Genomic DNA, 24,176 nt, shown 5'->3' with positions numbered 1-24,176 from the left:
GGCCCTTCAGGCTCCTCTCCAGCCTCACCAAGCCGAGCTCGGTGCCAGTACGCTTCCCTTCCAGGAGGATTTAACAGCCACCGCAACAGGCCTCAGATATGCACATCGTAACCCTGGAGATCAGCTCTTCGCCACATCGAAACACGGCTCACAGAGAGGCCAAGGAAAACTTGCGCGTGTGGCCGAAGCCCCAAACCAAGCATCGCTCGCTTCCTCGGCTCAGGCTGATCGTCAGATCGAAGCACCTTACAGGAACTGTCCAAACCGGGCCCTCAGCTGGCTGTTAGCAGTGCGCAGGGCACCAGCTTTGCCCTTCAAGGGAGGGCGACTGGCCCCGCAAATGAGGTGCAGGCCTGGCCCTTACCTCTCCCTAATTTTTTCCCCCCACCCAGGGAAGAGGATTCAAGAACACATACCTAGTTCAGTACAGCGCTAGGGGCCAAAGTCCTCTCTTCTACCCGCTTCCCCGTAAAGCCGGTGGTCACGCAGGCTAGTCTACCTTTGGCTCGTGGCAGATCACATTCACAGGCGTTTTAAGCATAGAGCACGCCAGAAATCTTACTTGAACACGCAATTCACGCTCTACAAGGTCCACAGAGGTATCGGTGCTCCCCGAACACATAGCTGCACTATGCAAAGCAACAGAGCAACTTAAACTCAGTCTTTCCCACCGCTCAGGTTTTCCACAATCAGCTAGTTACAGACACGCATCAACGCATTGGCATGGCTGCAGTGAGGCACTGTTAACAGTTATCCCCCCCATTCAAAACCTTATTTACTATCTTGGTAGAAGTGATTCATAGTCACTTCACTTCCATTAACATAGTCAATTAAAAGAATAAGAAATCTGGGCAAATATACCATAAGACAGATGTTTCAGGTGTTTGTTTCTTTTATGAACCTATGAGACCCCCCCACTTTAAAAAAAATGTAGGTTTACATGTCCAATCCCATTAAAACAGAAAATTGACACAAATTTTAATATTCATATATTTTAAATCAAAACACAATTAAATATAGTATATGTTTTAAGTACATGAATACTTGGGCATGAGAGAAATAAGGGGTGGTACATAGTACCAAAAACCTATACACAGCCTTTTTGCTTCTTTTCATAGATAATACAGTGTTTCTATACAATCAAATATTGCAACAGAATAACACTTGCTAGTCAATCAAGATATTTTGAACATTGGAGATGATTGAGTTCTTTATAAAGTGATTTTTTTTTGCACAAGTTTGAGGAAAAAAGCAATCATAACAGTAGAACAAAAAACCCAAAATAGAAGTGTTGTATACTAAAAATGCAGTGGTAACATAATGGAGTGACTCACTGAGTACTTCAGATACTCTGCAAAATCAGTTCACAGGAAGGAACACCGGTGCTGTGTCACACAGTGGCTTTTTACTTCAATTAAAGGTTACACAAGTTGCAGTGTTGTCAAGGTCAGGGAAAAGAAGGTCGGAGGTCATTAAAAGTTATTTTTCTTTATAAACCAAACATCTGGAATCAGATACTATCTTGGTTTGAGGACAACAAGCTACGGAGAATGGCAGTAATACATGGCAGCAATTACTTTTTTCCTTGGTTGTGGAATGAAGAGGAAAGAAAATGGAGCAGAATCTCCTCCAGATGTGGGCTGCATTAAGAGCCAGGGCTCAGGATCAGGGGGTGGCACAAGTGCAAGCTGACCTTGCAAGTCTGCTGTGTGTTAGAAGCAGGGAACGTGTGTATGCAGGTGTAAGAGCTTGACAAGGAAGAGTTACACTGTCCAGGCTTCACTCCTGATCACTCTATGCTTCCTCCAAAGTTAATGTAGTTATGAAGTAAAATACATTTATCTTACAGTTGAGTACTCATCTATTTCAAGTAAGGAAAAAATAAAACTTAGAACTTTTAAGGTCATTCACTGCCAATGAATTCACAGTTTCAGGTTCACTTCTCCAATGGTCAAGCATCAGGGAGACATCCCACGGCCTTTGCAATTTTGTGTTTAAAAATTACAAGTAGCAGAACTAGAAACTACAGCAAAACCTTCCCCTCCTCGGTGTGGCTTGTGTCCCGTTCCAGATATTTTGCTTAAAAGTCTTTTCGAGACAGGGTCAAGCATTTGTGAAGTTGATCACAGTTTCTCAGTGACACATTCATAAACTGTGTTTTCATCTCTTTAAAAACCATCATTATTGTGAATGTCGTATACAACAGGAAAAAGTGTTTCTTTGCTCTCTACAGTGGAGGTACAGGATTGCTTCTTTTTAATTCTTCCTTACAAATGAGGGAGATATCAGCGGTATGTAGTAACAGTGCTTTTTTATTGGCTGTGTTAAAGAATCCACCAAAAAGGAAAGTTCACTCATTCTCAAAGCAGAAAATTAGATTTCCTGTTCTGGCATTTAAAATTATAGCTGGAAAGGGAAAAATAGGGTTAGAGTTCATTTCACCCTACAACACACAAGGCAACCGCTCAGTAGAAAGACATTTTGTGTTTGCCAACGTTGAAGCCAGGTAAGCTGATGAGTTTGGGAGGGGGAGAACCCCTCAAAGCCACACACCCCACACAACAAACCTCAACCTTTCCATTACTGTAATTATACTTGCTTAATTGAATCCAGAGCACGTGCAACCACTTGATATTTCTAAATACTGTGCTGAGTGACCTTTTCAACCAGCCAGGCTGGAATTATATCATTTGCAGTCAAGCTATTAAGCGAAATTATCATACAAGTCTTTTAAACATAACTGCTCTGGGGAAAAGGAAAACAGTCACATAGTGAAATTATGGACCCATTAGCCCAGGCCTATCACTGGGTTTTGGTACATGTTTACTTTCATTAATTGAAAAAGTGCAAGTTTCTTTTTTTCTTTTTTGTAATTGATGTTAGAGACGTCTGAAAGCTGCAAGTACCAGATATTAACTTGGTAAACTGCTGTCTTCATTACTTCACAAAATGTAACTATTGCATCACAACTGTTTTGTAACACAGAACACAGACTTTTACAACAGCAAAGTCACTAAGCATCAATGTATAATGCTAAAGTGCCAGCCTATCAACAGGGCTACTTTTTTTTTTTTTTTTAAACAGTATAGACATAGCACAGTGTAAATTTAGCGCACCCAACAAGACAACTTTCTAGCTCTTAAGTAAGTTTTAGTGTGACTTCAGGCAAATATACTAGCATTTATTAACATGAAATAGCAAGGGTAAACTCAAATAAGAAATTACAGTATTGATCCTGCACTATAAATCACCCTTTTAACTAATAAGGCAGCTTATAAGGACTGTAAAGGAACAAAGCCAATTTTAAGTCTCGTACAGGTGCACCACTACAGGTATCTCTCAGGAACTTCCTATCACACAGGCTGAAACGCTTCCAACCCTTCTGGAAATCCTGCCACGCTACTACAGTCTGAACTCATACTGTAGCGTGGGTTTCAGATGCAGCAGGAAAACAAGCAAAAGCTCTGCTCCTCCCACAGTTCAGCCAAAGTCAGACAATAAAGGCACACAGGCTTCCTACCCTCTTACCTTTGTAACTTTCTCCAAATGCTGCTCACATTGTGCCTGCTGCATAACGTCATTGACTATCATCTTTGCTATCCTCCAAGCCATCTCTTCTTGAGCCTGCCGTAGGAAAAAAATCCCAAATACAGGTAGCCTGAAGCTCTTAAAATCACAATGCAGTGCTCTTAGCATAATTCACAAGCTAAACCTTGCAGATATAGTTAACCTTCACAACTCTGACTTGTAGTAAACATATCTTTCCTTGATGAAAAGGCAGCTGGTTTCCAAGCACAGCATTAGTTTTAATTAATGTGAGTATGTATAGTTTGATCCAATTCCAAAGAGAGCCACTGAAGTTTTCAGACTTATCTTTGGGGGACTTGCCCGAGCCCCTCTGAAGGGGAAAAATGCAGCCTTTAATCCACGCACAGTGGCCGTTTCACAATAAAAAACAAAGAACAATAGTACCTCTACTCTTATTTTATAGATTATTTCTCTTGCTGGGGGGGGGGGGGAGGAGGAGGGAGGGTAGGCAAAAAAACCCCCACACCTTTAACTGAGCTATCCTAATAACTAACAGACAGTTATCCATTACATTAGTTAAAACAGCAAGCGCTTCAGCAAAGTGCTCTCTGGCAAAGAACAAACTGGTTTCACGAGTGCATGCAATTCAATTATATTTAGCATGCAGAGACTGACAGTTCTGGTTGGTCTGAGTATCAGAAAGATACTCAGAGAAAACAGGCAGGATTAAGAACCTGAACACTCCATTTCCCTAACCTGAATCGTAAAGTAAGTCTCAAGGACAACATAAGGACACACCTCATCCGTGTTTCCTTGAACCCATTTCTTCATTGCTTGTGAAAACATGGACCCTAGTTGAGATAAACAGCAAGCAAGGTATATTAGCAAACTCAGCAGCACATCTCATTTCTCTTCTCTATAAACAGATACTTGCTTTTATCCTGAAGGGCTTGCACTGCTAGTGTTAGAGAACACAGAAGAGTGGCAGGAAAAATGAGGGATTATGGGGATTCACGGTTCACTAGGCACTGAGCCCAAACCATTCTTTCCCAGGAACCAGTCTTGAAAAGCAGCATTAACAACAGCAGATCCCGAAGTGGGTAGGAAGCATGTAGAGAACTGACATTTTTTTTCATCTTGAGATCAAATCCTTGAAGGTTTGACCATGAGCTCAGCTCCTAGCAGCTTTCATCCCTGCCAAGTTCCATCGACAGCTCCAACTCCCACAGGCTGTGCGTGCTCCCAGGAGTCCAGCTGGATGAGAGAAGCAGGATTTGGCTACGGACTGGGCCAGAGATGGGTTTTGCCTCCGTAAAGGATGATTCCCTAAGCACCTCTATTTGGCTTAAAACAGATCTAGAGAGTCAAGATTTTTGCTTATTTTGGCTGAAGCAAGGAAAAGGGCAATTCTGCAGATGTTAACAGAAACAGAGAGAAAAAGGAAAGCAAACCTTTTGATTTCTTGACATCAGGCTCTGGTTCAGACTCTCTGATGAACTGTCCCAGATCACTGACTCGTCCAAATGTCATCTTCCTGAAGAGAGAAGTGAAAAACAAAAACCAATACATACAGGTTATCAAGAGAACTTCAGCACTATGGAAAGTTATCAGTCAGCAAAACCAAAATCTCACTACAGTAAAAAAAAAAAAAAAATATATATATATATATATATATATATATAGTGTCAGAAAATTGGCATTTTACCAATTACCACCTCTTCCCCCTAAAACTGATACATTAGAAAAGGCGCCCTGCTCTTCATGTTTATCTGAATTCTAAGTATATCTTAAAAACATTCCTAGCACTTCAATTGCTCATTCACGTAATATCAAAAGCAGTGCTAACAAGTGCTCTACAGTATCACAGAAACATTTTATTAGGGAACAATCAATTTATAGTACTTGAAAGGACAGCAGACTGGTATGCAGTAGAAAAGCAAGGTAGCTAGGGAAACAAAGGATTTCTGTTTGAGACCCACAGAACAGAAGAACTTCACATCAAAGAGCAACTTAAGAAACAGAAGAGTAGCTGCGCAATCTGCTAATGAAATGAAGTACAAGCTCTTCTTTACAGGGGAATAGGGAGAAATCAATGCTGTATATTACAGTATCAAAGTCTTCCAAGCTTGTTCTTCCCTATTCCAAACCCAAACAGAAACTACTAGTTATGTTTTTGAGCCAGAGAGGAATAAAATATCTTGGAGAAAGCAATCAGAAACGTATTTCCGATTGTTTTTCCTCTGTTCCAGTCAGAGAAATATTCACCATGACAATGGCGTTAAATCGCACTATTGAAAGAAATTTGCTTTCAAGTATTAAGACACATACTAAGATTGCAACACCTTGCATTTATGTGAACTCTCGACACAGAAAGACACAACAAAAATGAAACAGAGGTGAAACATACTGGAAAGAATGAGATACACTAAACGAACCTTACCCTGCATATGTTCGTTGATATAAAGATTCTGGATCCAGACTTGCAGCATCTACAATTATTGCTTCATCAAAATTTTTCAGGATTTTAACATTAGCCTTTTTGACATTGGACTACAAACAAAAATTCTAAATATTAGTGCCCAATGCAGACAACTAGTAGCTTCTTAACAAAAATGCTATTTTAGTGCTTTTACAATTTGACAAATCTCTGTGAAGTCTCTATGCAAGCATAAAAGAATTAAGAGAACATCTGCGCAAATCATGAATTCCTAACTCAGTAGGACATTGTTTTTAAACAGAGGATGGTAAAGTTACATGAACAGAGCCAAACACACAATGTACAGGTCAGCATACGTGTATGTAGAGACTGCTGTCTAAACATTATCAATTGAATAGATCTGCGCATGCATGCAAATTATTTGCTTCCGAGTGCGTAACACTGAGCTATCTCAAAAGCAGCAGCAACTGCACCCATCCCTGTCGTGTACTTGGTAAGCAGCACCCATGAAACATACTGTGCTCCCCCACACAGAGAGAACATGCATTTACCTTTTGGCCTACAGTATTTGTATAAGATTATGGAAAAAAAAAAAAAACAAACAACCACACACACACCCAAGGAACATCTGAGCAACAGCAGGGAGAGCACAAAAGCATAGCAATCTATTAGCACCTTAACTTGGAATAGAAATACTAACGGTAGCTGCCTTGTAAAGTCCTCTCCTGTTGGTCTGCACTAAGTGCTGTTCTTTACGCAAAAATATACAAAGACCCGGAGACCTTTCTATGCAGATAAGTACGAATGCCCACCACAAAAACGCAGCGCTTCATTCCTAAACGCTCCAAGCAAGCCAAATCCTAGTGGTTTTCCTGGTCAGGCTATCAGACATCAGAATTTTTCCAGGACAGTCAGACCACAGATTTTATTCCCCACTTCACAACTTCATTAGAAGGTATAAAAAAATTAAAAGCAGGTAGTACAGCTTCTATGTTTCTTGAAACACTGAAAGTCAATATTGTTGATCCAGCTACTGTATTTAAACTCATGGTAGTGCTGCAGCCTTCAATAAAAGCAATTCAGCAGAAGCAGTTTTTGGCTTAGCTTTTCTGCTCTCAGCTGGGTGTGACAGACTGAACCAGCTACAGATAATCTAGGATCTGCTTATCTTCTCCCTCTTACACACTGGAATTAAATGAAACTAGAATTTTTGGAACAGACAACTCAGTTAGAAATGTATCTCTGTCACTACACGGACAGTTGCATGTTGTAGAGTGCTCCACCGCCCATTTCTGAGGCTAGGCCCACACGTGAACATAGCTCTCAAAGCGGCATCGTGAAGGGGATTAAAAAGAAAGTTGGTGGCCTATGAGCAGAGACCCACACAAAGCATATATGCAGTGGCCACCTCTCAATGACACTGGAAAGGCAGCAAAGGCAAACGGGCCCAGTTACGCGCTTGTTTCTACACAGCACAGTGAAGAAGCAGCCACATAGCTCTAATCATGCTTAATGAACGATTAGAAAGCTCTCTGCTTTACCCAGCAATGGACATTTAAGTCTTTATTCCCAGCTTTACATCCAACTACGTGTATGCAAACAAAATTCAGATATTGCCCCCTGGAATACTACATCTCAGCTCTCTTTTGAAGAGGTCAGGAGTGGCCATTTTCTATCAGACTGGCATGACTAAGCTTGAGGACCACAGTATGCAAAAGCCTGCTGAGGCAAACTTGTGAACACCAGCGGGTCAGATATTATCTGTCATTGCTCAGTGCATGAGCAGAGGACTTCTACCCTGAAGAGTTCACCCAGTTCTAGGGCTTAAGATCTGTCACTTCAATGGAATTGAGCACACTACTCGCATATTTATATTTAAGTTCTACAGCATATTCACAATGTCAATTTTTGCCTAAAGGTATAACTTTTGCCTAGAGATATATTATTCAAGGGGCGGGGGGGAAGTAAGTTTATTTCTAATGGAAAGCATTCTTAAGTGTTACAATACTACAAAGCGGTCTTCAGCTAATATTAATAGCTTAATTCCTTGAACCAAAGTTCTATTTTTAATAGAAGTGATAAAAGGCTTTGGGTACAGAAAATACAATAAATAACTTCTATGCCAAATACTATTTACTTGAAATAGTATTAAATGTGTCCTTAAAGTGAAACGGGAAGCTTAAAGTTACAAGATGTTTTCTTAAAGGGTACAAAGTTTGATTTCAACACAGAAAAGCGACTGCAGTATTTATTAGAACAGAATCAAAACAAGAAACTCCTACCTGGGAAGCAGAGCCATCAGGGCCTCCTATCTGGGAATCGCTATCAGGAGAGCTACTGGGGCCTTGAATACTCAGTGCAATATTCCCTCCTGGAAATTCATCTCCTCGTACTGAATGGATGAGATCATTCAAGTATTTGTAATAAAGGTTACTGGACAAGAAACCAGGTAAAAAAACCTGAGAGACAGAAGAACGAGGCCTCTTTAATCAACAGAGCCAGTTCGCATGATTATTACAGACCATTTATAGAACAAAAAGGTCAACTGGACATCTCAGTCCTGTGGAGGTGGCACACAAGTGTGCATAAACGGAATTATTCTGGATTAGCTATTGCACTGCTATAAATTTGAATCCTACTTCAGAAAGGAGCGGCAAAACCAGCCATACATTAGCTAAACCCTGCCTGAATGGGAGCCAAAGCTCAGATTATTTTCCACTAGAAAGGCTTGACATCCCAATACTTTTGCAGTTATTTCGCTGCGCTGTCCAAGAACTAGCGGCAGCTCCAGAAGTACCTCAGGGTTACGCTACAGCCACAGCACTAGTACGTGACTTGCAGATAACTGCTACTGGCTAGCTATGGTGTAGCGTCAGACAGAGGAGCGATGAGGAAGGAAAATTTTCAAAAGATACAATAAGTTGTTGATGGCAGTCGATCTGGGAGGGAGTTCTGTTACTTCCATTACAACGTAACAGTCAGCCAAGACAAGCATTTCACAGAGAATTAACAGAAGACATGTGAGTTGCACCTTTTCAAATTAGGCTGGAGAAAATTTAACTAATATTGTTATATTATCCAGGTAAAAAGGAAGTCAATAAAATAACGGGACAAATCAGAGATGTTGAGCGGAATACTTGATACACAGAAGAATCTTCCCATCATCTTCACTAACTACCCAAACCAGTTTGAAGAAGGTATCTCACCGTCTCCATGGTGGTCCAGGCCTGCCGTAAGGGAGTAGTGAAACAGTTAGGGAGGGGACCACCTTCCCTGCAGATGTTGGATTCAATCTCTAGCCTCACAGAGTCATCAAACCCAAGAGGATGCGTGGCTTGAAGGGAGAAGTATCTGCAGCACAGGACAGGGGAAGAAAGCAACACAAAAGGATTTCCAAAATTTTGCAGGTGATCAGTAACTACCTTTTTCCACTGAGAGCTGTTAATCATGCTTAATCATGGTTAATCACCACTAGATGGTGCTGCTTCAAAAACTCGTACAACTGATACTAAGTGCCCAGAAAGCAAAAACCAATTCACAGAGATGTTTTTAATAAAGCCTTGCTCTGAAGATGCAGGTAAAAGAAACAGTGCATCAGGTGACTACCGATGAGCAGAATCACACATACACGTGTGCATGAGTACAGACGCACACTTTGTAATAGGACAAGGAAGCAGGAAACACCCAGAACTGAAGCAGCATTTGCTCTTTTAATCACATCATTAAAAACAAGAGTTTGTGGATGAAGTGGAGGGATGGCTGATGAGGTGAAAATGAAAGGGAACCATTCATTTCCTCTCCAATTACTATTTCCTATTAGGGCAATAATTTGACAAACTCTCACTTAAGCTTAAGAACAACCTTTTTCCTGGAAGCAGTTTTGATGTCTGTCCTTCAGTTGCATAATAGATAAGTTGAAGCATGAAAAGGAAAGAAGTTACTCTCAGTAGTGTAAGAAGACAGTCCGACATTAAAGAGGACCTGTTTGCTTCCTTAAAGAAAGGAGGGGAGGGGGGGGAAAAAAAAAAAAAAAAAACCACGAACTCCCCCACAAAAAACCCTCAAAACCACTTTTGAAGTATTAAGAACCAGCACCATCTGGCTTGCTTTCTTCTTCCTGGTAGGACTCCTATTACGTGTGGTAAAAGCTCTCGAAGCCTCTTTTAAATGGATAACAGCATCTGAACCGTAAGCTTTTTCTACGGCTATGCAGCTGCTACTAGCATTAAAGCTTTTCCAAATGACTGTCGATTGGCTTTGATATCTTATGAGAAAGACACTAGTTCTCAGGCAACTGAGTCCCGGAAATTCTGAATTTTGTCTAAGAACACAAAATCCTTATAAAGATTTTCTCTTCATGCATAAAGAAAAATAAAAAAAGTTCTTGTCTGCATGCACTGGAGGCTGCTGTAATAGACGAGCATTTCAACATACAACAACAGCACAAGAATGCAAGGCATAGTTTGAAAGTGAGAAGTGCCTTTTGCACAACGCAGCAGAAAGATACAAAGATAAAAATCATAGCTTCAGAAGTAAGTAATTCTTGAACTCACTCACTTGTCATATAAGATCATAGCATCGTTCTGTGCCTCTTGCCCATCATATTGGCCTTCTTTGGCAGCAAGTTGAGACTGGAAGTTATCTGCTGCCAACCAGAACTGCAATACGTTAACTGCGTCTTCCTTTTCCATGTACTAGAATGGAAATTAGAAAAAAAAAAAAAAAAAGAAAAATTAAAGTAGAAGTTTTAGCAAGAAACTAAAGCAAGCACAGACAAACCCGCTCCTTCCCATTCGGGATAAGAAATGTAGTCCATATATCAATGATAGAAAATTGTCACTAGGGAATAAAAACATTCTGATGTAGTGTTACAGACAGACTTAGTCTGCTCGTTTTGTTAAACAAACTAGCAAAATCTCTTTTCCTTAGTGATCTTCACATTTGGTTTCCAAACGTTTTAGCTACTTGTACCATAGTAAAGACGGAAAGCCCATTTTCATGCTATGCCTAACTTACGCTGAACACAGCATATTGTCTATTCTTCACAGCTTGCTGTTTCAAACGATACTGGCTTGTCAGACTATCGGCACGAGTATTCTATTACTAATAGATGATTCCCTAAAGGTATAGGATGCTGCAGCTGTGAACTTATACATTTAATCTATCACATTCTGATCTGATCTCCTCTCTAAGCAAAGCTAGAGAATTATTCTTTATCTGTAAGAGGGTCACAAAGAACAGTACTTGGCTTAAGGCTTTCAAAGTCACAGCTTTATTTGGCAAGATTAAGAGGTCTATGCCAGAGCTTCTAAAAGCAAAGAAACACGAGTGGCCACTAAACTGGAGAAGATGTACATTAGTACTCATTCTACAGTACAGTGTAAAAGTTCAAACATTTGGAATAGTTTCACACAGACAGGAAGCTGTTAATGCTTTTTCTCTCAGAACAACATACACCTCTTTTTCCATTATATTGAGGCACCTTTATTAAAACCTTCAGGGCATAGAGGCTTTCCCATTTGAAAGGAAGGAAAAAAAAACCCTCAAAACAAAAAAAACCCCACCCCTAACACTTACCTCGGAGAAATAAAACAGGGCCGATTCACAGAAAAGTATGTCAGCCAGATAAACAGTCCCGCTAGTCAGCACCTCAATCTGATATTTACAGAAATGATGACTTCGCAAAAATTCACTAAAGTGCCTGCACACAGACAGAATAATAGGTAGTTATCAAGGATCAACAGTGTCAAGGCACTTGATGAATCAACTAATTCTTGCCTCAGAAGTCTTATAATTTTAGTCAGACAAAAGCAAAACAAGCAAGAAACAATATAGGGTATACGAATATCATGAAAACGATACAAAACACTGTAATAGCGCACAAAACGTCAGCAAGTGATCATAAGAATGGCTTTGAAGGAAGATGCTTGAAGACAATATAGGAGACTGCATAGAAAAGTTACTTTACAGTTGTGCCTTCACAGGCACACTTTTATGGAACTGATTCACAGATGGACAGTATACACGTGACACCAAACCATTCAATCAACTTACTCTTGTTCCATTGCACTAAACACTATTGACTGCGCTGTAACAAAACAGTTAGGGTCCACTTGTCCATCTTCCCCACAAATCTTTGCTGTAAAGAGAGAGCAGGTTAATTTTAACGTGCATTTGGTTTAATGAGCTGAAGCACATAAGCGATGACTAGTTAAGGAAAAACTGCAGTTCAAATCCGCTAGAATCAGCTGGCTCTGATTGCGCAAAGAGCTTGTAAAGAGACACTAGCACTGTTTTCTATAGCATCACAGCTAGCTAGATGGTGATATTATGACTAAAATACTGGATTGTGACTGAGACCTGGATTCACCCAATAGCCCCCTGGAATTCTTTCACTAATTTAAAAAAAGTCTATGAAAGTTCCTCAGGGAATATTGCTCAGAATTACTGAAAGTGCAGATCCATTGACAGCGTATAAACACATTCCAAATAGCAAAATAAGCATGAGGAAGCGTTCTGCAATCTATATAGACGTGTGTGTGTGTGTGTGTGTGTGTGTGTGTGTGTGTGTGTGTGTGTGTGTGTGTGTGTGTGTTTATATATATATTTTACTATCTTTTCACCGCTGACTTTAAAATTCATAAAAACAAAGAAATACCTTTATGTGTGCATGTGTATGGGTGTATTAAAGATGTACTCATGGGGAAGGAGGAGTTCTAAAGTAGGAGTCAGTATATGTTCTTACCAACTATATCATTTCGCATTGCCTCCGTAATTGGTATTGGTTTAGCAGCATCTGGAGAAATATATTTGGTAAAAGTACTAACTGCATCCCGTTCTATACCTACAAAGAGGAAATACAGAATCAGACTTTAAATTCACTGGCATAGGTCTACAAAGAGGAGTGAATAACAAACATCTGTTCTCCAGAAAAGCAAGCATCTGATTAACAGTGACAGTTTATTTCCCATGAAGGTTTCAGTGCACTATTTGATGCTTTGCTACTGGCAAACTACCGTGACCGCGTTATCTATGGCCAGGTCACAACAAGTCCACAATGAATTGCCTAGCAAGAGGCAATAAAGCAATCTAACTCTTAATTCCCTGCCACCAAACAGACAGCACCTCTTCCTCAGCTGTGCACCTTAGTCCCAATAGTCATGTCTCTGCAGCAAGAGCTGTGATGAAGTTCCCAATTTCTAGTCCTAACCAGAGCAGAATAGAAAGCACTTGCATTACAAAGGAATTTTAAAAGTCTTGAAACGGGATGACTCAGAACAAGATATAGTGCATCTTTTACATGTCACCTTTCAAGAGAGAGTTGGGACACCGCTTAGGTACACAGGAAAAAAAAAATCGTAATTATACTCCAAACTTCACATTTCTCAGTAAGGATTCAGTTCCTTGAAATTCAGTATTTTCATACATTAGAACCCAGAGGTGCTATTCATGACTAAAGCATCATTGCGTTTGTCTAAGATACTTTGTGGCTGAGGTTACATACTGTGGAACTATATAATAACCAACTACACAGGAGAGACAAATAGCAAGAGAAAGGGATGTAAAATAAGGAAACAGTTGGGCAAACAAGAGGAACCAATATGAAGAAAGGAGTATTTCCTTTTTGTCTGTAAGCTTTCACAAACAAGGGAGGACTGAGTATGTGCAAAGTAAAGAAAACAGGTTACTGTGCATGTAGCTTACTATCAGAAGTAAATATTTTAATTTCATCCTTACTTCCAGCAGCCTCTGAAGAGGTGGACTCCAAATGAGAACAAATCAGTTACAAGGGGAGGAACTCTATCAAATAAATCCAAGAACAAAAAGAGTACGTACCATACAAAATCTCTGCAAATCTTTTTGCAACCATTACTTATGCCATTTCACATGATACAGGATATTTATCTTCCACGGAAAGTTAATTACCACTTCTCAGCCCCACTATCATCCAAATGTTCTGCAATTCTTTTAATTTGGGGCAGAAGGAGGAGAAGAGAGACAAACAGGACATTGCAATGCTCATCTTCGTTTCTTAAGATTACACATGTAGGAACAGAAGTAAGCTAAGCTTATCAGAATACGTAACGGTTCTGAAGTTTCTTCAGTGGCACATTTATTTTTGAAACAATCAGACAGTCAAACAATATACACATCTTAAATTGATCATTAGCTTATTCAGAATGCCAACACTATTCATTTTCAAAATTATTTTCTTCCACCTGACATCACGATACTTACGAAGAACACAAGAAAAATGAGGCAGCTTACCATACCACACCAAGCAAGCAGCAAACAGTATATCCTCCCCACACACCACTTTTGGAAAAGGACAACACGTGACACTTACTTTTCATTAGTTTTCCTGACAAGTCCTTTAGTGCAGAGGAGGGGCTGTTTCTATTTGATACTGTAAGCTTGGAAGATTCTTGCTGATCAGCTGGAACAGAATGGGTCCCTGTCTCAGATTTTCTCAGGCAAAGAACACTGGCATTATCACTCTCCTGACCTGACAGCACGTGGTTCTGGCTGTTGCTAGTTCTGTCGCTCTCGTCTGGAGCCACCGACTTGGTCCTGAGCAGATGGACTGTGCGAGAATCCTCCAGTCTCTCTTCAAGCAATCCAAGTGGAGAAGACGACGTGATTTCCTGCTGTTTTGAGGGTGACACTGGCTCTGCCAATGAACTCTGCTTAACTGTGTTCAGGCTATGTGCTCTTATGCGGGACCACGTTGTGGAGTGAAAGCTTTCGGCCTCTAACCAAAATTTAACCAAGTGTTCCATTCTACGTAGTTCCATAAACTGGATAAAATAAGGGAGGGCTACATTGTCCTGCAAAACTTGCTCAAGGGTCTTTGAAAGGCTTGATTTGGTCTCTTGGGCCTGATAATTCAGACACGATCTGCCTAAAGAAAAATACCAAGGGAATGACTCTGTATTACACTACAGGCATTGGTATTTGATACAAAAACGTCCTGGAACGCAACTGGTGAAGAGACGATTCTAAGGACTGAAACACGTACTTGAAATAAAATGCATTTCCTAGCAATAAACAAGCAGACAATGAATACACGTACCATTGAACATTTGATATCTGAACAATACTCTGAACAGCATACTATTAAAATAAAAAAGTCTGGTCAACATACTAATAATTTGAGTCCAACAGCATCTTAAAGCAAGCTCACAATCACTTTCTGCCTCGTTATGTTGTGGAAGGTAGAAACAAAAGGTAGCCGTATTAAGATGTTGTTCCACATTCTGTGCTCTATATCCAATACTTTCACAAATCCATGATAGCCAAATTAAATGCCAACCGAACTCTCCCTGAAAAGAGACTGCACAGGCAGATGTACAATGAAGATAAGCCATTAGAATATGTGCTCAGTCTCTGAGACATACCGAACAGTCTAGCCAGCTTTTCCTTGCACGCTATGCCATCATTCATTAGTGTAATCAATATCTAACAGTCAGTGGATGATACACTTAGGAGAGCCCTTGTGGCACTGCTACATGAGGCTTGTTTAATACTCTCAGATATAGGGGAAAAAACTAATCAGAAGAATCCCTCTGTTTTCATTAAGATTTATTATTTCACTTCCAGAAATGTCCAGCTTGCAACTTAGTAGTAAACATTCTACTGAATTTCTCATAGGTCTAAATGGTTTGTATGTGTCTTAACATTTGCAGTTCAGCTGCAAGGTCCTTGCTGATTTCTATGAAGAATTTTTGTACTACTTAGCTTTGTCTTCTTAAAATTAAAAAGCAATAACAATAAACCAACACCCCCATGAACCAAGAAGCGTGTATAATAAGTGCCTTGTAGCCTTTAGTAATAAACTCATTGTCCTACTGTTTGCAACAGTCCCTGTTGCTCCAATAATCTCCCAAGATCCATATGCTAGCGACTGGAAGCTCCAAGTTTCAACGTCCCATATCTAAATTCTTCAACTATGTCCAGTAGCTAAGCTCATGGCTATTAGAAATTTAGTTCAATACAGTCTGGGTTTGATTAAGGCAATGGAATACCAATCCCAGTTAGAGCGGCCTTAAAAATCAGATACAAATATATTGCCTTCATCCTATGAGGACATAGCAATAAGTTCTGAGGAACAACGCACTTAACTTTCTTTTAATAAGCCTTCTCTGCACATCACATTTACAAGATTGAGATCAGAAGGCTACTTACATTTTTATGAACTAAACTTAAAACATAACTTTATGAGCACTTTGCGTAGGAACATGCAAGAGAAGAATAATATTGTCCACACTGGATTAAATTACAGAGTCTGAGAACACTGTTTAATAGGGTCAACCATGACACTTTAAAGGACAGTGGGAGAATTTTTATAACATAACGGTGGTACATAAAGGAACCTCTTTTATCAAACAGGAAACAAGTACACTATCTATTCAAAACCCTTCTAGGGTAATACTAGACACTATTGTAACAGCCATGTTGAATTTTGTAATTACCTAATCTACTTGCTTCACAGTCAAGGGATGGTGAGCATACCTAAACACAGGTAGAATAAAAAGGAACATTAAGGGTATTATAGAACAGATGAAGCCTTACCTAAGTCTCCAAAATGAGCAGCTTCCATGTGACTTGGCTGCTTCTTAAGGGCAGCTGTCCGACTGCTAGAAAAAGAGTCCATGTTGGCAGAGATGGCATTAATTGCCACATGGCTTGGTCCTGCAGCCTCCAGCAAGGCATGATTTCTAGTGCTTCTTTGAGGGGAATGTACTGGTATTGGAGCTGGAATCAAGACGACAGTGATTAAAAAGAACCTAAGACCTCTTCTCTGCAGTATCCAATGCTAAGCATCCCAAGACAGACTGGAGAGTTTGCATGCATGAATCTTATTAAAAACCTCATTGCACCACTGCGTCATCTGTGATCGAGGGTTGGGTAAGAGTAAAGATAATAAACATGATTTATTATAGCAAGAATAAGCTCACAGAGATCAGATTAGCTACCTATTGAGTAGCTAACTAAAAGACTCCACGCTTAAGTTTACACACAAAATATTATTTCCAAGTCTTCCTGGTTCCTTGATTACCACTATCATAGCGGTCTAATACCTTGTCAGCAACACAGTTTAATTGCAACGGTCATGGCAAATCTATTTCCTTACCTTTTTCAAGTTCTACGCGTTCAGAAAACCCTGAACTATGAAGCTATCTCTGAGCTTTAACAAGAACGTTTTTCCAAAACAGTTTGTCTCTATTTAGTTTTAGAGAAAAAAGCAATATGCAAGCATCTCTGATGAAACTCAGACGACTGTAAGCCATCATCTCCTCTAGCCATTTTAAGAGCATGGCTGGCTACTTGAACCCAAAGACAACAAAGAATGACTTCCTCACGTAAAACCGTCTGTGGAAAAAGCATCAAAAAATTTTTAATTCATGATAAAGTTAAAAAAAAAAAAATCACACATAACATACTGATACCACTTTCAAAGACTTTCAGGAAATTACATTTGATTAGGATGTCATCCAAGGACATCTTACACCCCGACTCTTAAAAATAAAGCAAGTCAGATGACATGCTACCTCAGTACACTATTTCATAATGATGCCTTTGTCAAGGCATCAAGAAAGTTTGTTTTGATGACCTTCATGCTGCATAACTTCATTTCTTCCCCAATTTTATGGCACATGATGACAGAAGCTAACAATTTCACACTTACATATGATGGTACCAGACACCTTAAAAGCAATGGTATAAGAGAGCTAAAACGTTTAAAGATATTCCAAAGCATTTCTCCAGTTGAAGTATTCGGTACCAAGATAATAATTGTCACACCTTACAAAGCCTCTGGTATTTAATATCAGCAGTACTGGAAAAAACACCGTTTTTTTTCCAAGCCAATGGAAGGCAGCCAGTTGCTTGGCTGACAACAGTAACTGAAGATAACTTGCTGGAAGCTACTTCTGTAGAACAAGAGCCACACTCCTCATAGTTGTTCAAGGCTTTTGAGAATTGGACTTCATTTTGTATTATAAACATTTCAGTAAAAAGTATTGCATTTAATTAAGGATCAAACACCTGTTCTAAAGCCTCTAGATAACACTATTTCGCTAACCTAACATCACACACATCACAGAGTAGATGTCTGACAAACCAGAGAGACGCTCCCTATTTACTCAAGGTCAGCAGCTCATGACTTTTTATAAACTAAATTTGGAAATTTGTTTTTATTTCCACAGAAACCATATTGTAGCCTTTCCCTGCCTGTTTTAGCTAGTTACTGGTAATCACAGTGTATGCCATAAAATGGGTAAGATAGACTGTTTCCTATATTTGACTTCAGTGAAAGAAGCCTTTAATTTTCTGTTGCTATCCAGATAGCACATCAAAAAGTACAGAAGATATAAAAGCAACAGATACATATACTTCATCTCCTTGTAGCAATGCAATACAAATTGACAGGATAAATTAACTTGTTTTCCCATAGTTTGTTGGCTTATTTCCCATCAAGATTTTTTTCTCTCCCAACAGAGCAGCAAAGTTGCTGTACCACATGGAGCAGTACTAGAACAGCTATACATTCTGAACATGATTCAGATCTTCAGGCTCACAAGGGACATCAGTCAAAGTTAAACCAGACACTGGCATCCTATTGTGCAAATGAGGCATAGTAAAGCTGCATTTTCAAAACTGTAAAATATATGACATAATAGCATAGGATCTCAGAAGCAGTTTGCTTAGATAAGGAGTAACCCACTGCTTGCAAGGTGACTGAATTTTACTATCTCTTTGAATTAAAGATCATGTCTACAGTTTAATAATCTGTCCTCACAGATTCAGTAAGATGACTAGGAAAGATTAGTTACTACAAATACTTGGAAACAGAATTAAGTTTTGAGTCTGCTTTGTTTGAGGCAGAAGTCATGTTTGTGTTCAGTCATAAGGAAATTATTCCTTCGGTTAAGATAAAGACAGTAGATGTTATCAGAGATAAAAATTTATAAAGAAAGTAAATATTGATCTTACTTTTAATTGCTTTCACATCTGTGTGTTTTTCTTGTTCTTTGCCTTTCACTGTAAAGTATAAAGCAAAACGTTAAGGTTACTTTGGGTGACTAATGGCCTTTACACACAAACGGACATACAATTGGAAGATACAAACCACGATTTTGTTAAAAGTAATATTTCGGATCTGGCATCAAGTAATCGGCAGAGAATTTCAAAGCTCCCGTGTTTCTTTGCATTTCAAAAGCAAAACTCTGTCATTCATACTCATGTATTAAGTCTAATGAAACACAGTATGTTGAGTTTTCTAAAACATTCTGAAAGATGCTTGCTGTCTATACAGTTAAACCAAGGCTACTCATGAACAAGGCTACTCTCTCACTCATGAACGAATACCGCAGGAGCGTTTTGGAAATCACTACAAATAGTTAATTCCTTCACAAACAATATTACCTAAATATCATCAAGCACATGGCAAACAACTGATGGGAAGACAGCAGTTAAAAGAAAAGTTTTTATCAAAAGTGTGTTTTTTTTTTTTTAAAGGAAGCTTTTAAACAAAAAGAATGACTCAATGTATTTTAAAACTAAAATAAAGAAACTGAAGGAGTACATAAACATGATGGCATGGCAAGCAATAAATAAATCAATGATATTTAAGCATGCAATCTACTAGTGAAACCGTCTATGGCTGCTACAGGCTGGGATTTTACTACAAATAGGTCACCTTTGAAAACAGATTTTAGAGTCCTTCCAAATTGAACCACAAATCATAATCAAGTAGAATCAAGCATTTACATTACCAAATGTGAACAGATTTAAAAAAAATCTTCCTATTACGACCTAAGTATTTCAAATATTTTAAGGGGAAACTTCAATCTCTTGTTACATAATTGCCCTGCACAACCGTAGCTGCAGTATTATCATGCTGCCAACCTCTTCTATGAGAAGTATAAATGTTGCGGATCTGTAAATTGGCAACTCAGCATTTAAAATTTATGCTTCCGGTTAGCACATTCGCATTGTGATAGAAAGGTTTAAGCCTCAGTTTAACTAACTGAATTCTTTTTACATCGGGCTGTAAAAGTTAATTTTAATTGTGAAGAAAAAAATGCATTCAGGATAACGACTTTTTACAGAACTGAATGCTGCTATGCAGGAGAAAAATATCCAAAAAAATCTGTACATATCTGAAATAATACTGAGGTTAGAATGGAAGTGATGCAACCTGTATAGAGTATTACAAGCTCTTTTTAGAAAAAGATTCCAATAGTGGATTGATCAAACCAATTCCCAACTAGCGGTAATAATTTCTGAGTTTCCACAGAAGAGTCCTCCATAAGCCTACTTTTAGTTGAAATATATCTGTCACTTCTTACCAGCTACTCAATTCTTCTCCACTTAATTACCAACTTATTACTAGCAGTATAAACTCCTGGTTCACACTGCCAACCTCTTTGATACGTAAGCTTGTTGTATCACTATTAGCCTCAAGCAGGACAGAATTAAAAAGTAACAGCTGAAGACAGAGGAAAACTGGCACATGTGACAAGAGTGCATTTTAGAAAGCAAAGTTTCACTACAGGAATTTAATTTCACTTTCCTCACAAAACCAGATATCATTTTGCGTGCATGCGTGTGTGTGAGAAGTTGGCTATGGTACATGATTATCAGGGATTAAACGTTTGCCAAAGTTTCCAATAGCAAATTCCATTTGCAAAGGAGTAGCACGCTAAACCTACTCAAGCTGACCACACAGGACTGGAGAACTGTAACGGACATTTTGAAATACAGAATGAACAAGTCTATGCTGCCCATGCATGTACTTACACAAAAAGCAATAGGCAACTTCACAGGTCAACCAACTAGTAGGGCTGTATGCCTTATTTCCAAAATAAGCCTAGTAAATGAGTGTGCAACCTGAATGTTTTCACTGATCTCAATTTCATAATCGGCCCTCGAGCCCCCCAGCTGCTAGTCCAATTGTTATTATTTAATTTCTCAACCTATTATCCACCCTGAATTTTCCTAGACCTTTATTTTAAAGTCCTTTCTGATCAACTATTTCACTATTATTTTTATGATTTCTCTATGTGTCAGTACTTTTATTCTTCTTTGTCAGATCTCATTTAAAAAAAAAAAAAAAGAAAAAAAAAGAAGGTAATTTTTACCTAGTGCTGTATCCTCTTAAACAATGGTAATTCAACTGAAAGACTCTGATGCTTTTTTGTATGGTTTTGGACTGCATGTATCTAGTCAACAGAGTTTTATCATAAGCCTTTATATGTTGCTTTTCTCCTAGTTGCAATTTAAGCTCCTCTCTAAAAAAAACTCTCTAATGGAAACGCATGAAACAATGTTATTTTAGGTACAACCCAGATGAAGACCTACTTATCTCTTCTCCTTAAGAGTGCCTCTCTAGTGCATGTAGTTCTGACTGTGCTTCTCTGACCAAAGATCTTTTAATCAAAGTAACATAAATAGATACTGGATTAGACATTTCGCTACTTTCTCATTGAGAAATTTTCTGCCAAGGTTACATTGCTCCTGTGATTAAGCATCAGGATGGAATACCAGCTCCACAATTCTCTTTGTCAGCAAAGCACTGGAAGCTGTTTTTGAAGAGTTTATAAGCAGCACAGAACTTTTATTCTACAGCTCAACAGTAGTATGTAAACACCCTATAAAGGGGTTCTTGCAAAACTTTCAGTGGATTTCAAAGAGTCTTCAGAACTTCTCCTAATAAGAACAGAAGTTTAAGCTCTTTTTTTTCCAGGACTACTGCACTAACCTCCAAAAAGAATGAGCTTTTTAATGCTGCTACTTTGACTGAGAAAGCTTATAACAGAACATGTCAATTGACAGCAAAAACACAGGCTCAGATAATGTATTCTTTCCTCCTAACTTAGTCTTATCTCCCAAGAAGTGCACTTTGGGTTTCAGTAATTAAGAAACCCTTTAGAAGAATGCTGGATCAGCCACTGCTGAAAGAACAATGGTTTACTACTTGAACTACAGCATTACAAGTTAATAGAAATACTTTCCTAAAAGGGGCAACTTCCAGCAAGAAACACTTGAACCATTTATCGTGCAGACCAGAGGCACACTAAACTACATTTCTATCACAAGCTGTAGCACCAGTGCCTTCAGAATATTTTATTCTCAAAGGAGAGTTAACTACACCCTTTTATGCCACAGGAGTATTTTGGAATTTAGGACTCTTTAAATATTTATAACTTAACTTGTCATACATAACGTTTACAAATATATTACCGAGTAAATTCATGAAAACCTTTGTCAATGATTCCTTCTGCTTTTATGAAGAACTCAGCATAATGAGGTCCCACTTTTGAGTAGGATTTCTAGCTACTGCTATAATGTATAAAGCCAATTATATTTTTACCAGAAAAAAGCATTCGTACCAGCATTTAAAAAAAAAAAAAAGCATTAGTTCGGTAATAAATGAACCAAAAGGCTCAAAAACTGCATGGAGTAACTGGTATTTTACACCAGCCTCCCCAACCTGCACACCAGTCACCCGCTTCAGCACTGACAAGCTGCTCCTCTCCCCTGACGGAGTGCGGAAAGCCGAGCACAGGCGCTGCCAGCCGCAGCTACGCCGAGAGCCACCGCCGAGGGGGGGGAACAGGGGCTCCAGCAGCACGGCTGGGGCATGGGGTGTGGGGGGGGGGGCTGGCAGCGGGCACCCCAGGCCCGTAACTCAGCACGGCAGCGGCGCCAAAACCACGCGTTTTGCCCTCAACGCGGCGGGAGGCGGCGGCCTCCCCCCGTGCGTCGCTGCGGGTGACCCCCCCCCCCGCGGCCGGGGCCGGGGCCGGGGCAGGACCAGGCCGGGCCGGGCTTGGCCGCAGGCGGCCCCCGCGCACGGCTCGGCTCGGCGCGCCCCCGCCTCCCGCCCTCCCTACCTTTCCGTCTGAAGAAGGACATGGTGCCGGGGAGGGGGCGAGGCGGCCGCCGGGGAGGGGTGGGGGAAGGGAAGGGAAGGAAGAAGGGGAGGGAGGGGGCGAGGGCAGCGAGCCGGACTCCCTATGAATGAGACTCCTTCCTCCGCCCGCCGCCTCCTCTCCCTCCGCCTCTTCCTCCCGCGGAGGGGCCAGCGGCCGCCATGTTGTCAACAACCGCCCCGCTCCTTCTTCCGGGCAGCGGGCGGCTGCGTGAGGCATCACGGGATGCGGCCCGGCCGCCGGCCGACCCCGCCTCACTCAACATGGCCGTCTCGGCGTCAGGCGGCCCGGCCAATCCGCCTGGCGGAGCCATGTTGGATGAGGGCAAGAAGCTCGGTGGTGGGGGAGGGGAGGGTTAAATGGTGACCGCGGGGGGGGGGGGGGGTGTCCATCTTTGATCAGGGCAAGGGGGCGCCTGGCTGAGTGAGGTTCAGGCGGCCATCTTGAGTGAGGGCAAGATGGCCTGGAGGTGGCCGTTACCTGGGAGCGGGGCAGTGTCGTGGCCCTGAAGAGCCATTTTCAGGAAGCTCCACCTCTTCGGGCCTGTGCCGTGGGCGGCTGCCTGCCCTGGGGGCAGGTGACACGAAAGAGGGTCAGGAGAGAGCCACACGGCAGAGCCAAGGCACTGCGTCCACTGAGGCACAGGGCCCAAAATGGCCTCCCTGGCCTTGAGGGGCTGGCGCAGAGGGGCCGCGGCGGTGGCGGCCGGCCGTGGTATAACCTCACGTCTGTTTGAACATCACCCCGGCGACGCGGGGCTTCGTGCTGCCTCGCTGCAGCGTCCCCTCGTCCACAAACCCGCGGAGGCAACCTCAAGCTGGGGGTCTCCTCCAGGGTGTCCCCCTCGGAGGTCCGGTCACCGCAGACAAAACGCCATCCTGCCGCACGCCGGTCACGCCGCGGCACCTGACAGCACGTGCGCGTTGTCGTTTCAGCACCAAATACCAGCGCATTGATGTGGCACAACCTGCAAAGCCTGCAAAACTGCATACCGCTGGTGCGGATTTAGGAACACCGCATGCTGATACCAAAAAGTACAGACTGTCTGATAAGCCAGTTTTGTCTGTGGCCTGAATCTTTCCGCAAAAAAAATCCTCTGAGTTATCCTTCGGAGCCAAATTTTCTATTTTCTCAACTACAAAGGACATTGGTAGTTATAACACGTTACTTGCATTTATTTCTAAGTATATGATAAAAATGCTTTATAAACACTAGATAAACACTATTATTATCATTTCTGTTTTATGTAGGAGGAAACTGAGTCACCTAGC

The 24,176-nt window shown here is 40.7% G+C and overlaps 1 protein-coding gene across 1 annotated transcript; it reads right to left on the bottom strand.

Annotated features, from left to right (window-relative positions):
* Positions 1-976: 976 nt before the first annotated feature.
* Positions 977-23,161, bottom strand: AKAP10 (A-kinase anchoring protein 10). Its single transcript, XM_068909398.1, has 15 exons — positions 22,867-23,161; positions 18,962-19,009; positions 16,538-16,720; positions 14,313-14,867; positions 12,711-12,809; positions 12,020-12,104; positions 11,543-11,666; positions 10,523-10,659; positions 9,172-9,316; positions 8,248-8,424; positions 5,969-6,078; positions 4,980-5,062; positions 4,327-4,379; positions 3,529-3,624; positions 977-2,406 (listed from the first exon to the last, which is right to left on the bottom strand). The coding sequence occupies exons 1-15, from the start codon at positions 22,886-22,888 to the stop codon at positions 2,401-2,403; spliced, it is 1,923 nt and encodes a 640-aa protein (XP_068765499.1). The 5' UTR covers positions 22,889-23,161; the 3' UTR covers positions 977-2,400.
* Positions 23,162-24,176: the final 1,015 nt, after the last annotated feature.

The sequence above is a fragment of the Struthio camelus genome, chromosome 16 (assembly GCF_040807025.1).
Source record: "Struthio camelus isolate bStrCam1 chromosome 16, bStrCam1.hap1, whole genome shotgun sequence".
Lineage (NCBI taxonomy): Eukaryota > Metazoa > Chordata > Aves > Struthioniformes > Struthionidae > Struthio > Struthio camelus.
The sequence above is the reverse complement of the archived record's forward strand: the minus strand, read 5'-3'. Positions and strand labels throughout refer to the sequence as shown.

Coding starts and splice junctions, on each gene's coding strand:
- AKAP10 (XM_068909398.1), bottom strand. CDS start 22,888: ATGTCCTTCTTCAGACGGAAAG. Junction 11,667..12,019: donor TTTAGTGCAATGGAACAAGA/GTAAGTTGATTG, acceptor GTCTGTGTGCAG/GCACTTTAGTGAATTTTTGC. Junction 10,660..11,542: donor CCCTGTTTTATTTCTCCGAG/GTAAGTGTTAGG, acceptor TTTCCATTCTAG/TACATGGAAAAGGAAGACGC.